The sequence below is a fragment of the Octodon degus genome, unplaced genomic scaffold (assembly GCF_000260255.1).
Source record: "Octodon degus isolate 3935 unplaced genomic scaffold, OctDeg1.0 scaffold00008, whole genome shotgun sequence".
In the NCBI taxonomy this organism is placed as follows: domain Eukaryota; kingdom Metazoa; phylum Chordata; class Mammalia; order Rodentia; family Octodontidae; genus Octodon; species Octodon degus.
In genome coordinates, this window is record NW_004524584.1 from 11536176 (window position 1) to 11550899 (window position 14724).

Genomic DNA, 14724 nt, shown 5'->3' on the forward strand with positions numbered 1-14724 from the left:
ATCCATCCATCCATCCATCCATCCATCCATCTCATAAACAGTTAAATATCAGCTGTGCCACAGTTGTTAACCAGAGCCATGTCTCATCATGATTTTATCCTCTGAAACACATTGTCTTTCTGAGACATATCACTAAAAGGTATCAGTATTAGCCTACCTTTTCTCAATTTGTGGCAAACAAACAGAAAGAAAATGTTGCACAGCCATTTAAGCAGAGTAAAGAGTGATTTCTAGCTGATAGAGCTAACAGCCCAGTTTATGGAACTGTGGAGAGTGAGGCCCAAAAGAGTGAGTTTAAGAATAGCTTTGAACAAGTTCTCAAGCAAAGGCTGAAAACCAAGGCCCCAAAATAATGATGCCACATTCTAATCAGTCTGGTGGGTTTAAGCATAAGAGCAGAAAATTATGGTATCCCCCAATGACAGCCCCAGAATCTGTCAAGAAGACAAGACCAGAGGTAGATTAGACTGCCATAGCGATTAAATGCCTACCTACACTAAGATCATTTACCCATTGCTTACTGCAAAAGAAAGAAAATAGTGTGTTGGATTTCCTCTACAGTTAGGTGATTTTCTTTCTAATAAGGACTCAGTGGACCACAGAGCCATTCACATTTTTCCTTTATAAAGTCCTAGGTTCAAGAATTTTTCAAGGCATAAGTCAAGATAAGCATTTTATCCACTTCTTATACAATGCTGCCTGAGCGCCCTCCACAGAACACAGGTCCTGATGGCACTTAGTTATATCTGGGCTGTGCTTGGGAGGGGAGACAGATGTGTAACAAAATCATTTCAATCTCACGAGACACTAAATAAAGGTAAGGGCCATGCTTGACTCTGCCTGAGAGCACTTCCAAAAGTGACATTTCTCTCATAATGGAATCGGAGTGGAAAGATTTCCAGATCTCTCTAAAATCTAACTTCTAGAGAGATGACAAACACTTCCAACCTGTCTCACACGGTGGAGCTTTGCCAGGACACTTTGTGAAGCTCATACAATTCCATCCATGCATTGATAGCTTTGGTAATAATCCATAGGAATAGTAAATATTGGCATTGCAGTTTGTAGTTCACAGTTTTCCTTGGTTTGCTTGCTCCTCATAGTTAACTTTTAAGGAGATTAGGACAGTACGTGTCACACTGACTATAGAAATAAGCACAAATGCAATGACTACTCCAGGAATACAGCTAGTAGGAAGTAGAACCTGGACTGGAATCCAGTACTTCTGTCTTTAAATTCCATGCCCTTTCCATAAAACCAGCGTACACACTACGCAGGCTTCAGGAGTTTACTCACTTTCCGCCCAGGCGGGCCTTGTGATCCATGATGTCCTCTTTCACCTTTCAAGCCTATAGTGAGCTGCAGATAGGAGTGTACATTAGTTTCAACATTTTCTATCAATGAAGATTATCTTCATTTTAATGAGACTATAATTTTCTTAAATTTGTTTTTAAGAGAGAGCAGCTACTAATTCAAATCAGATGAATCTCTTATCTGTAGTATAAGCTACTCATTCTTAGCCAGCCATTTCCCTCTTAGCCCCTTCATTTAGCAACATAACTGGTTCTGGCACTGGCTGTGTTTAAATCCAAATTAGTCATAAACTGGGATGGGTACTAATGTGAAAAGCAAATATACTAAGGCCCACAGAGATCTAATTTTAAAATTTTCTCATTTATAAATGATAAAGTAAGAAAATGAGTCCTCACACACAACTTCGCTGCATCAGTGCCATACTCAGAGTGATGGCTGTAGATGCTAAGGAAATGTATCCAGCTGGTGGACAACATCTGTTGAATTGTGTCTCTCTCACCCTGAGGATGACCGATGATCTGGCACTCAAACTTTGAAATGGCTCTGCATTTGGGACTTAAGTAAGCATAGTATTCTGTCCTGTGCTTTGCTAATTAAAAGATTTCAACATCCTTCCTTAAAATGAATGTCCCATATTATTGTCTCATTGATAGTGGAATCATGGGAAGCCCTCCCGAACACAGAGAGATGAGGTCAACTTCATTTCCATTCACAGGAAATACATGTGCCTTAGAATAGACAGAAAACATTGATACATCTGAAGTACTCAGGCATAAATCTGTAAATCTTTAAAATAGCTCAGATGAATGAAACTACAGCTCCAAACTATTGGAGCTAAAAGTGACCTTTGATGTCACTAAGTTCAATTCTTCTGTTACAGAAATACAGTCCCCAAAAATAAGTGTGTTGGTGGTCACATAGCTACCTAGTGGTATTTTGGATGCCATTTTGGATAACCCACTGTCATTGTCACAAGGTAAAAGCCAGAGAAACATTTACTATGCCTGGAATCAGAGGCCACTTACAGTTAGTCCCCTGAACCCCTTAGGTCCAAGCTCTCCAGGAATTCCAGGATCTCCAACTTCACCCTAAGATTCCAAATGTTAAAAAAAAGAGTCTGTAAAAGAATAAGAAATTTTCTCCAAACCTAAACTGAACTGATCTTATAACTATATATTAAAGAAAACCAGTACAATATTACATGACATTTTGTCCTGTCATCTGGAACTAAATAATTAGTACACTTATTCTGTAAACTATTTGTGATATTTTATTAAAGAAACTATTCATACATTAACATCAATTCAGTGACTGCTTAGTTACTAAAAACATCCAAAGTAAATGTTTAAAAAACAGGAAAAAAATACATGGAGTATCCATAAAATACTAAATACTGAATGTTTTCCTAAACTCATGAATTATTTCTGAAAAAGCTGAAGGTAAAAAAAAATTACTTTGACTCTGATGAGAAACTAATTTTAACAATTACTTATCAATATACTTGTTTTACATTTATCAATAAATTGAAATACACTGTTTTTCTCTGTCTCAGTAAACTAGAAACTTGACCCTCTTTGATAAGAAGTCTCATCCTACCTAACAGTTTGTATCCAGCACCTTCTTGCACCCTTTTCTAAGGGAGGAATCTATTGGTAATTCATCAATTAAAATACGTTTAAAAGGTTTCAAAGTCTTGGCTGTTTTCCTATAACTTATTTGATTAATGAAACATTCTATTTTTACTGATATTTTGCATCTTTATCTGAACACCAACTGTGTAGAACACACCTGGTTTTGAAAAAGACATTGTAATAAGAATCCCCACATACAGACATGCTGGGAGCTACTTTGGATGAAATAGGAGGTGTGTCTGGTTCTATAGCGTGGAGATGGGTTTCAGTCTAGCAGGAATGAGGCATTCTGGAAGACCTTTGATCAAGAAAGCAGAATGATGAGAATCTGCTTTGGAAAAATCTGGTGACACTAGTGTTAGGGATCGATGGAAACAGGGTAAGATAGAAGTGGAGGACCAATAAGAAATTATTATAATCTTTGGTGTAAGAAGAAATAAATCCTCAACAACAAAGAACAAATAGCAACCAAGAAGAGAACAGAGACAAAGTGGAGAGGACATTTAAAGGTAGGGAGGGCATCATGGTACAGGGCATCAGGCAGTGAAAGACATGAAAATACTTTCTAATATGAAAATTTGCAGGGGTGAGTACGCCTCTTCCTCATAAAACCCAGGCAAAAGCTGCCCTGCTTCCCCTACCCCTTCTCTGTTGTATTTGGAGCCATAGGCTTGTCCAAATTCTCCAGATAAACGTTAAGATCATGGCAAGAAAGAAGTTCACGTGCACAGTACCTTCTGCCCCACATCTCCAGGGAATCCTCTTGGACCCTGTAATTTTCATCAGATTACATAAATGAATCAATGTCCCATATTGTAAGTATGACCATATTATTTAGATTTGACTTACCAATCAAAAAAATGTTTTCCACATTTACCTTTACTCCTTTTCGTCCCATGTTACCATATCCTGGGATGCCATAATCTCCCTGTAAACATACCAATTAGTTTCAATTTCTCAAAAGTGACAATTTATTGTAATCTGTACTAGGGCAGTGCTGGTATCAGGAGAGAAATGCTGTGGAATTCTATGTTCAGGAGACCTCCTCGGGGACCTTGAACCCTGAAAATACGTATGGCTCGATTGTCCTCAATTCCTGATACGTCCCCTACTATGCTAGGCCACATACAGAGTGCCTGTGACATTGGTAGTGAAAGATTTCATCAGGATTGGTAAAAAGAAAACACAAGTTTATTCAAATCAATATACCCTATCAAGAAAGACAAAAATAATCTTTTTCATAGTATAGTACAGTTAAAAGCTCATAACTGCTGATTTCTGTTGGTGCAATGAAAAGAACAGTTAATGATTAATGTTTTTTCTTCTGTTTAAATTTCTTTGACCAACTTTGTATCCTTATATGTGGTACTCTGAACAGCTAATTTGAAGACAATAATATGCACTATAACATCCATTATTGAATTCCTGTCATTTTGTTTAGTAAAATTTTGTATTGTTTCTAAGGTTTTTTTTTTAAATATTACTTTTTATCCTCTTAATAAAAAATGTTTAAGTTACATTGATTAAGAAAGAAAGCAGGCATGTTCCAAAAGAAGAATCTGACCTTTATGGTGAGAAATCAGAGTTTTTGTAAGAGTTTGAGGACATGGGAAAAGGTTCTAAGAAGTGAACCTAGGTATCTCAGGAATGCTTTTCCTGGTCACCTCGTTCCTACTAGTCTTTTAGGAACGCCTGTATTGTATCTCACGTTGCACATTCAGGATGCAAATTGACAAGGCAATTTCCTCAGGTCTCACAGAAAGCCCCTTCAGTTTCAGGTTAAGAGATCTACACATGGGCTGGTGAGATGGCTCAGTTATCTAAAGCACCTACTTAGAATAAGCTTAGCAAAGCAAAGGGACCGCGGTTCAATCCTCCAGCACCACATGCCAGCCAGCCCTGCCCCCCCCCCACATAAATAAAAATTAAAAAAAAAAAAGAGATCTACACACATAAACTCTTGGGGGAAAGATGAGTCAGGGTTTGTTGGGAAGAGTGTAGGCTCTTATGTCTATTTTATCTTGTATTTATGTTTTTAGCCAGTGTTAGCACAGTGCCTCATGACTATCCTGTACATGCTGGGCAGGATTGGGTTATGAGAGAAATTTAGCTGCTACAAGTCTCAACCCATTGTTGCCACATGCCACGAAATTTTAATAAGCTCCACCCTGCAGCCACTGCAGGAAGCAGAGAGGAATGACCATCCGGTACTTGTAGAATCAAGAAACTACAGTGGTGGTTTCTTGCCTGGAAGAGTAGAAACTGGCCCAAAGAGTATGATAAAGAGTCAAAAAATTACAGCCAATAAATATATGGGGAAAATGTTCATCCTCATAACTAACCAAAAAAAAAAAAAAGTAGACTTTGGAGCAATAAGGAGGTATCCATGGAGTCAAGGGGAAAATTTTGATACCCATTATTACTTTGGAAGTCCCAAAACAGGTACTCTCCTGCATATAAAAAATGAACCCATATATTGTTTGAATTTTCCTAAGGGAACTGTCAAAATATAGTGTACAGCCTTCATCAAACATATACATATTTTTTTACTTAGCTATGAAAATTCTAGAAATTACTTTATTGGGGGCTGGGGATGTAGCTCAGTGCTAGAGCACTTGCCTAGCACGCATCCGTGAGGCCCTGGATCCAAGCCCCCCAACACTGAAAAAAAAAACACAGTTTTGTCCAAAAGTTTAGTTAGGTAGGGGAATGTGCTGTTCATTTCTGTGCTGTTCATAACTGAAAAACTGAAAGCAAATTAAATCTCCAATAACACAAGTCTGGTCCAGTACTAAGGTATTCAGTATATATTTATAAACTATATATTTTGAAGCTATTATAGGTGAGTTTGAGAGAAAAATATATGAAAGTGAAAAAATGCTTATGATACATTGCCAAAAGGGAAAACAGGACTGATACTTTTCTATCTCTGTAATCTCTTTCTCAACCTCTATCTATCTGTAGGGTGTTAATAATAAATATTTCTAAATGGTGTAACTACGAACAACTTTTCTTTCTATCCTTCTTTTCTATATTTTATACATCATATATTTTATTCCTATTGTTCTGCTCTTTGTTTTCTTCTCTGCTTTTTACTGTGCATAAATAAAGAAGCAGAGCATGATGGGTAGTTGCTGCCTCTCCATCAGAGAGGTCAGGTCCCACCCAGGCCCGGCTTTCCTTTGCCCATGTGTCTAGTTTGTTCTTAATCTCTGGTCACCCCCACTCTGAACCCCATTACCTGTGATGGTTGCGGTGCATTTCTCCACAGATGCATACCTAGGTTGGATCTCTATCTTGGCTACTGTGAATAATGCTCACACTTGGTACATTTGTTTACAATATTTACACAGAATGCTTATGATAAATATGTTTTTTAAAAGGAACAGAATATCTCTCTACTGACTGTTTTATGCACAAAGAATTTTATTTTTATTTTTTGTTTTTAATTTGATTTTTTTTGGCACAGGGTCTCACTATGCAACTCAGATTTGTAGTGATCCTCCTGTTTCAGCCTCCCCAGAGCTCTGAAATCCAGAGCTGGGATTACAGGAATGTGCAACCATACCCTGTTTTGGTGGCCTACATGGCATGTGATACCGGGGATTGAACCCAGGTCCTTGTGCTTGCTAGGCAGGCACTTAGACTGCTGAGCTATCTCCCTGGCCCTGTGTGAAGATTTTTTTTTTTTAGTTTTTTAAATTTTATTATGAAACAAATAGCAATGACACAGTTTCAAAACAGATTAATAGGACAATTTCAATACATTGCATATTGTTGTCTTCATAGTGGTTATTCGTAGTTCAAGAGGCAGACACGACATCCTGTCCAAACACCATTAGTGCAAATCTTTCTTCTCATTGAATTATGAGAAAATAGCTATATATCTATCCTAACTATTTTGTGTATACAGATTTTGATACAGTCAGATCTACTAAAATAAAGTATAAGCCTAAAAAGGCAGCACCCATTTCCCTATCCTACTCAAGTTTTTCAAGAAGGGGAGAGAAAGAGGCAGCTTTGTGTTTCAGCCAACAAAACTGAACTGGCTGTTCAAATACTGAAATATGCTGCTCTAATTCATCCATCATCATCCCTGCCTCCTTTTTAATCCTTCTTACTTTAACAGACCAGCGGCAGAGTGAGAGCTTAGGAGGTAAGGGAAAAGCCTCACCTCTTCCTGTTGCTGAAAAGCCTCCCAAGCTGTAAAGCTGCTTGGGCTGATGGTGTCAGCCCCCTTCTCCCTACCTCAGAGCTGAGCACTCAGAGGCTGGGGGGAGGGGGGGTCCGAGCCTCCTACCTGCTTTCCGCGCTCTCCAGGTGGCCCCACTGGCCCTGGGTCTCCAGGAACTCCAGGTTCTCCCTAATAAATGAAGTAAGAAGAGTTTCAGATGCTAAAATCTAATGTGGCTCTCGCAGCAGGAAACCTGTCCGCTGGATGGGGCACAGGAGGTTCGCGGCGAAGGCTCAGCGTTTAGAAGGGGACACACGGAGGGCACGAATCAAGAGCTTTCCAAAGGAGAAAGTCAAAGAGCACAGCCAAGGGCTGGACTCAAGAACTGCTTTCACAGTTACTATAAAAAGGACCAACACAGAAGGCAGAGAGTAGAAAGTTCACTCCAGAGAAAGTTGATTCATTCCCTAATGTATGTATTCATCCAAAAATTGCTTTTTTCAGTAGGCAGCTAAGTTATATAGAAATGATGCATAGTCAGAGAGGAACTGGACCCTCAAGGAAGTCAACACACAAAAATAAAGGGATTGGGATCATGGATAAAGGTGAATCTGAGGCTGGGGAGACAGCTCAGCGCACCTGCCTGGCTAGCACAAGGACCTGGGTTCAATCCCTGGTACTGCATGCCATGCCGGCCTTGGGTTCTTAGGTGCACCATGCTGGCCACAAAAGTCAGGGGTGGTAGCTCACACCTGTAATCCTAGCACTGGGGAAGCTGAGACAGCAGGAGGATCACTATGAGTATGAGCTGCGGGCCTCAGTAGCCAGGCCTTCAAGAAAACACCAACTTGAGATTATACTGTGATTAGCACTGTTAGGGTCTGTGTGTATTTGTCCCCCCAAAGCCTCATGAAGTTATAGGGAGGACTTCTAGAGTTTGTGCTTAACTCATGATCCACTGGGATGATGGGTCTGAGTACTGCTGGGATTATGGGTGTGAGTCCTATAACCAGCCTGGGGCAGATAAGCAGGGGAAAGACTTGCTCTCTGTTGCCATTGTTGCTGTTGCTCCTCCATTTTGTTCTCTGCTCTTTGCCACCACCATGAAAGGTTGCTCTCTGCCATGTGCTGCTCTGCCTTGGAGCCAGCTGAGTATGGACTGAAATCTCCACCAACTGTGAGCTAAATAAACCTTTCCTTCCTTCATTTTGAGTGTCAGGTATTTGTCCCAGCAAGAAGAGAAGTGTAACTGAGACAAGTACCACCTGGCATAGGCGGGTGACCAGAACATCTGGACCCATACTCCCCTCCCTTTCTGTAAATTCCTTTGATCTGCCACTTACCCTTGATGCGTGGCTCATTTCCCTGTGCGATCAATATTAGACTATCAGTTGATTGTAGTTTGACCCACATTGTGACTTTGCTGTATAAATTATCCCTAACAAAGGGCCTCGGTGGCTACCCACTCGCAATGCCTCCCAGAAATCCAGGAGCTCTTCTTCTCCTTATTCCCAATGAAACACTCCTGACTTCCTCCTTTGGTTTGTAACTTCACCCCGCAATATTGTGAGACCACTAAGTTGGCACATTTGGCATCTAACTTGTTGAGTGTTCTATTATTTCTATATCATTTTCATGAAAAATAGACTATTGAACCCAAGAGATAAGGTCCTGCCCTCATCAAGCCCAATCTAGTTTAGAGAAACAAATAACTATGCAGGAAAGCATAATAGTGTATGATAAAGCTTGCAGAGCCATGGAAGCAAAGGCAGGGTGCAAGGTCCAAATCAGATTTGTGAACCTGGGGAGCCAGTTCAACCTGACAGAAGAGATAAACTGCTTTAATATTTAAAGCATGATTTGTGTTTTCTTCTAAGGTGGAGCATGTTATGGTTTATAGCCTAGTGCTTTGTGTTTTCATTCAAATGTAGAGCTTTTGGAAGATTATCAGATCAGGGGAACATTGCCTTTATTGGTGGATTAACACATCGATGAGCTCAAGTCTGAATATGCTGGTAAGATGGGGGGCCTGGTTGGAGATAGGCCATTGAGGCATGACCTGGAAGGCTGTGTTCTTGTCACTGGATCTTCCTCTCTTTGCTTCCTAGCCACCATGGGGTGAACAACTATCTTCCATCATTCTCTTCTACCATGCTATCCATACCTCAGAGCCAGCTATCCATAGGATGAACCCTTCAACAATGTGAATTAAGTCAACCTCTCCTCCAAGGTTTTTGTCTGAATGATAGAAAAGTGACAAATACAAGCAGGTTTTGCTAAAAATCATGACTCTTCTCTTGGGCCTATAAGTGCCCAATAAGTAACTAAAAGTAAAACAAAACTTGGTCTTCATTTTGTAAAACTCTGGGTCAAATCCTTCTGAGTTCTACAGATAGGCACAGCAGTCCTTCAGGAAGTGTTTGTCTAAAAGCTGGTAAAATGAGACTTATTAGCCCTCACCCACCCCCACCATTGTATTGCCCTTCCAGACTGAGGACACTAGGACTAGAAATTTACAGAGACAGGGACATTCAGGAGTCTATATTGCTCTACATCAAGGGTCACCTTGGATTCCTGTAGAGCAAAAACAGTGACCTCATAAGAACTGAACTGTCTCTCAGGTTATGAGACTGTCTCCCAAGCTAAGGATAGGCATAATTATTGACTGGATCCTACCCCACCATAGCACCCCATAAAATGGATCCTGTTTCTTCATTAATCAGCCAGTCTCATCCTCTTCATGAGTGTGCCTCCTCCAGCTACCCCTGCTAGAGTCCTTTCCCTATGTTCCTCTTACTTTCTTTACATAGGGTTCAGTTTGGCATTTGTCAGCTCCTCAGGCTAAAATCTTTTCCTATTTTTTCTTATATCTATTTAAAACTTTTGACTATAAATTCATACTATTGCTTTAGTTTTCATTTCCATTGTCACTGAAGCAAGGAGTCACACTAGCAGGTGACAAAGGCAATGAGTAGGAAAGCTGAGGCCTAACAGATGCTGTGTGGGCCAAGGGAAGGAGCTTTGGGAGGTGGATACTATCCAGGTAGAGGGAGACACTGGCAGAGGTGGGCCAAGCTTGCGGAGGTTGGGTGGGGACACAGGCTGGTAAGCCTTAGAATTAAACAGTGCAGACAGCAAAGGCCCTGGAAACTATTTCACCACTTCTTCAGCTCTATTGGTGTATAATTGACAACTGAAATTGTTCATGTTTCACACATTATTACTGGTTTATACCATCAGTGATACATGCATGACTGTCTTATCAGGTGGCTTGTTCCACCAGTTAACACTATCCAATGCTGCCAGATGGGACAGCCATATGAATTCAGCACCATAATGAACATGTTAAGGCATGCAGTATGATACATATACATCTTGTGACACAATTGCCACGTTAGTTAGCACAGTTATTACTTCAACTTAACATTCTTTCTGTGTGTGTACTCTATAAGAACATTTAAGCTCTACTCTCTTAACAAAAAAATTCAAATGTACGGTAACATATCTGGAACCATAGTCACCATGATATACACATTAGCTCCTTAGAACTTACTGATCTTATTACTACCTTGAGGTTTGAAGATTTTTCTCAAGGGCCAAGGTAAAAAGAAAGCCTTCCCCATAGTTTGCTGGGCTCAGTGTAAAAGGAAAACTTAGACCCTTTGCTCAGAGGCTATGAGTTTCAAGACCATGGCAGCATAGAATTGAACCAAGCAGAGAGGCTTTTCTCAATGAGACCTCTGTAAAGGCATAGACCTCCGGTTCCCAGGTCCTGGGCCCTAAAGAGGTGTAAGCAGGAGAGTCAGATTCTGACAGGGCCAATAGTTTGCTGCAATGTGAAGAGAGCCACCGTAGATGTAGGGAGCTGAATTACAAAGTACACACACAGGCAAGTCTGAGCTCTATCATTCCTTGTTATACCCAACTGATGTACCAAGCATGTTCCTAAATTTAGTAATCAGAAACTGGTAGAGCACAATTTCACGATGCGCAAGATCACCATTGCTCCCAGGAAAATAAGAGGGCAGCTTTCTTTCTGAAAAGTTAAAAATTCTTTGGTCAGTGAAAGAAAGAAAAGGTATTATTGGAATGCCAATGGTGTAGTGATGGTGCTTGGACTCATTCATATGAGGAGCCAATATGAAAATCAGGGAGAAGACACAGGTACTTTTGGTTTCAGTATTTGCAATCAACATTTACCTTTCTCCCCAAACGTCCAGTTCTCCCAATGCTCCCTTTAGGTCCCACTATTCCAGAAGAACCCTAAAAAACAAAAAAGGGGACTCATGCAAAAATTAAACCTGCAAGTTGGCATAGTGGCTCACATCTGTAATACTAACATTCTAGGAGGCTGAGGCAAGAAGATTGCAAGTTGAAGGTCAGCCTGGGCAACTTAGTAACTTAGTAAGATCATGTCTCAAAATCAAATTTTAAAAAGGAGTGGGGATATATCTTTGTGTGAAAGGCCTGGGTTCCATTTCAGGTACTATTAATTAACTAATTAATGAATGAAAATAAAATGAAAGTGCAACAGCAATTCTTCAAAAACCCATGGGAAGTGTTTCACTTTTCTTCATCTCATTTCCAGTAGCCCTTAATACTTCCTTAAGAAGAGAGCTCTAGCCACCCAGAGGAGTGAGCTCTCTGGCTCATTCAGGTGATTCAGGCTCCAGCTCCAGCTCCAGCTCCAGCTAAAAAACCATGGGCTTGCACCTGCCTGACCTTCACTAATCCACATAGGGCTCCCCACCACTCTTTCGAAATGTATGGAATTTACTGTAAAGCGTTGATGCCATTAGAATGAAACACTTGGCTGCTGTCAGCTTTGCACACAGCACCACAGACATATATGTGTGGCCACACAGGATGTTGTTCAGTTTCCCAATGTAAAAATGGGTGAGAGAGTCCTCCAGGCAGCCACAGGGAGGATAATTGAGCAAACCCAGGATCCTCTGCCCCTTGAAGTGAGTAAAGTTCTAAAGAAATTCAGAAAATGCATCCCACAAATCCCTCACCATCCAATTCCTATTATTCCCACAGGAAGCAGATTCAGATGCCAACCTCAAGAGACACATTTAAGAATCAGATAGATTTGAGTACCAAGCAGTCTTTGTGCAGTCAGTCTCACGGATCTGTGGCCAGTGGAGATGTAATGTGCAGGGCACAAGAGATTTTCACAAGTTACACAGTGGAATGATGTCTCAGGTTTTGGAGGAAATGTTCATGCTTCAGCTTATGTGTTTTCTTCTTTAAGTTTCTTTAAGCTGATGAAGTGGGTCTGTGCCTTTAGTGTAAAATCCCAGTAATAGAGAAAGGGAAGAACTTCATCCAGGTATAAGGACAATGATCTAGACTAAAGATCTGACCCATAGTGACCCAGAAAAGAATTATTTCTGTGTCAGTGATAGCAAATAAATTATATTTGAATGCGTTTTTGCAATAAGGAAAAACTAAGGGTGGGAACCATTGACACTAATGTCACTGTGTCACTCACCTGAGGTCCTTTGTGCCCCTGGCTTCCTTTTTCTCCTTTCCTGCCAGGATTTCCACTCAGTCCCTTATGCGGTAAGGAAGAGAATAAAAGGCAAAGATGTCAACGAAGCTTCTTTTCTTGGTTAGTGCTTTTGACCCACCTATCCACGGAGGAAAAGCAATGACCCAGTGCTGCCCACAGCCTTCTAACTCTGAAATTCACCTGCATGAATTGAGTAACTAAGGGCAGAGCCAGACTTAGTGTACAGACCTAACTAAGGACACCCATGCCTGGGCATAAGACCTTCATTCTTATCCTACAGAAAGGTGTAAAAATCAACCAAAGACAAAAAAGCCCATAGAGAAAGCAAGATACCGACAGAAGTCAAACAGATTTCTTAGAAAGGTGGAATCCATCTGGGCCAAAGTGTTTATAAATGCATAAAATAGAGAGCAAAGTTGTTTCACATTAGCATCAAAGGGGCTGGCAAGATAGCTCAGTGCACTAAGCACCTGCTTAGGCAAGTGCAGGGACCTGGTCTCAATCCTTAGCTCCCCACCCCACCCCAGGCACACTGAGCCAGCAATCAAGACAGGGTGTAGTGGCGCAGGCCTGTAATCCCAGCACTGGGGAGGCTGAAAGCAAGAGGATCACTATGAGTCCAATTGCTTAGTGAGACCCTATATCAAATGCATTAAAAAAAAAGATAGCACCAAAGATCGTTTTGGCAACAAACTCCTGCCAGAAGAATCAAAGTGTATTTTTCTACCATATTTGCCTTATAGTATACACATAGTTTTCATGTAACTGTTTTATATTCTAGAAGAGAAAACTCAAGAGAATGCTCTTCACAACCAATGCTCTGGCTGCCCAGAGTAAGCCTTGATTCATGGCCCACGTTGTCACTGGAGTATCTGAGGTAGCTGTTACCTTGCTTCTACCCACCCACACCTGTGAACAAACCTAGGTTGTTTCTTTGGTTACCCAGGCCAGAACACATAGGAGTTTATGGCCTTATTCAGGGACCCAGAACCATTCAAGAGAATCTCAAATTCTAGTTTTGTACTAATGATCTGGAACATTCTAGAAGAAGTAAGAATTCCCAGAAAGTCTTAGAATAGGTGCATCTACACAGACCCCTTGTGACAAGTCCAGGCTTAAAGCAAGCTTCATATAGTGTGGCCTCCATAAAGTAACTATACATAATAAAGTCACTGTCTAGGGATGGCCACATCTTTGCTCTGGAATGGAGGACAGTAGGAGAGCTGTTCTAACTTCTGGTCCTCTATCACTAATGATGTGACCATGCAAAAAAATGTAAATGGCCCACATAAATTTCCATCAATAGCATTACCAAGGTGATGTTCTCTGTGACTTCAGTGTTAGGTACACTGAAAAATAGTTTCTAGCTCTTGGCTAATTTTCCTTGTAGGAGTTAATGTATAGGACCTCAGTTATAGAAAACCAATTTGCTGGTGCTAATGCTAGTGACTTATATACTATTGTGATGTGAGTCCCGACATCCAGATACAATGCCAGGTGATCACAAAATCATACCTTTCTCCTGGAAAAGAGGATTAGTGCGCTGTAAATGCGGGCACAGTTTGAGAGAACAAAATCACATGCTACCCCATGATGACAAATGCAGAATATGGTAAGAATGTGGTACGGGAGTTGCAGTTTAAGAATCTCTCCACTATTGATTTTTATTCAAAGCTACTTGCCTTCCCATCAGAATAATTCCACAGTATTTACCATTAATTTGGGAATAATCCAACACACCTGTGGGCCTTGTAATCCTTCAGCTCCTGGTGCACCTCGAGGTCCAGGGTTTCCTGGTTCCCCCTGATGAGTAAGATTTTTAGTGTTAAGGTTTGCCCCATAGTTTCCACGAAGCTCTTCTCTTTGTAGTACTTACAGAGAGGACCTAGGCACTACTTTGCTGGACATGTGGCTCAATCTTTACTTGGCCTAGCATTTTACTCTTCCAGATTGTCTAAATTGAAGGAATGGATGCAAACAGTTTTCTTATTCTCATAAAAATCTCATCCACAAGGCTGACACTGACAAAGGATCTGCAAACTGCGGTACAGGGTTACAGGATAAATCCTGAGGGTACTTGACTGACCTTG

General features: G+C 40.7%; 1 protein-coding gene across 1 annotated transcript in view; it reads right to left on the reverse strand.

Annotated features, from left to right (window-relative positions):
- Col6a5 (collagen type VI alpha 5 chain) overlaps positions 1 to 14724 on the reverse strand; it is a 97537-nt gene that overhangs the window by 42740 nt on the left and 40073 nt on the right. The window contains exons 20-27 of the mRNA XM_023704480.1: positions 14375 to 14437; positions 12614 to 12676; positions 11320 to 11382; positions 7246 to 7308; positions 3823 to 3873; positions 3680 to 3715; positions 2340 to 2402; positions 1297 to 1359 (exon numbers count right to left, since the gene is read on the reverse strand). Coding sequence (XP_023560248.1) covers positions 1297 to 1359; positions 2340 to 2402; positions 3680 to 3715; positions 3823 to 3873; positions 7246 to 7308; positions 11320 to 11382; positions 12614 to 12676; positions 14375 to 14437 — 465 coding nt within the window. The remainder of the gene's footprint in view (positions 1 to 1296; positions 1360 to 2339; positions 2403 to 3679; positions 3716 to 3822; positions 3874 to 7245; positions 7309 to 11319; positions 11383 to 12613; positions 12677 to 14374; positions 14438 to 14724) is intronic.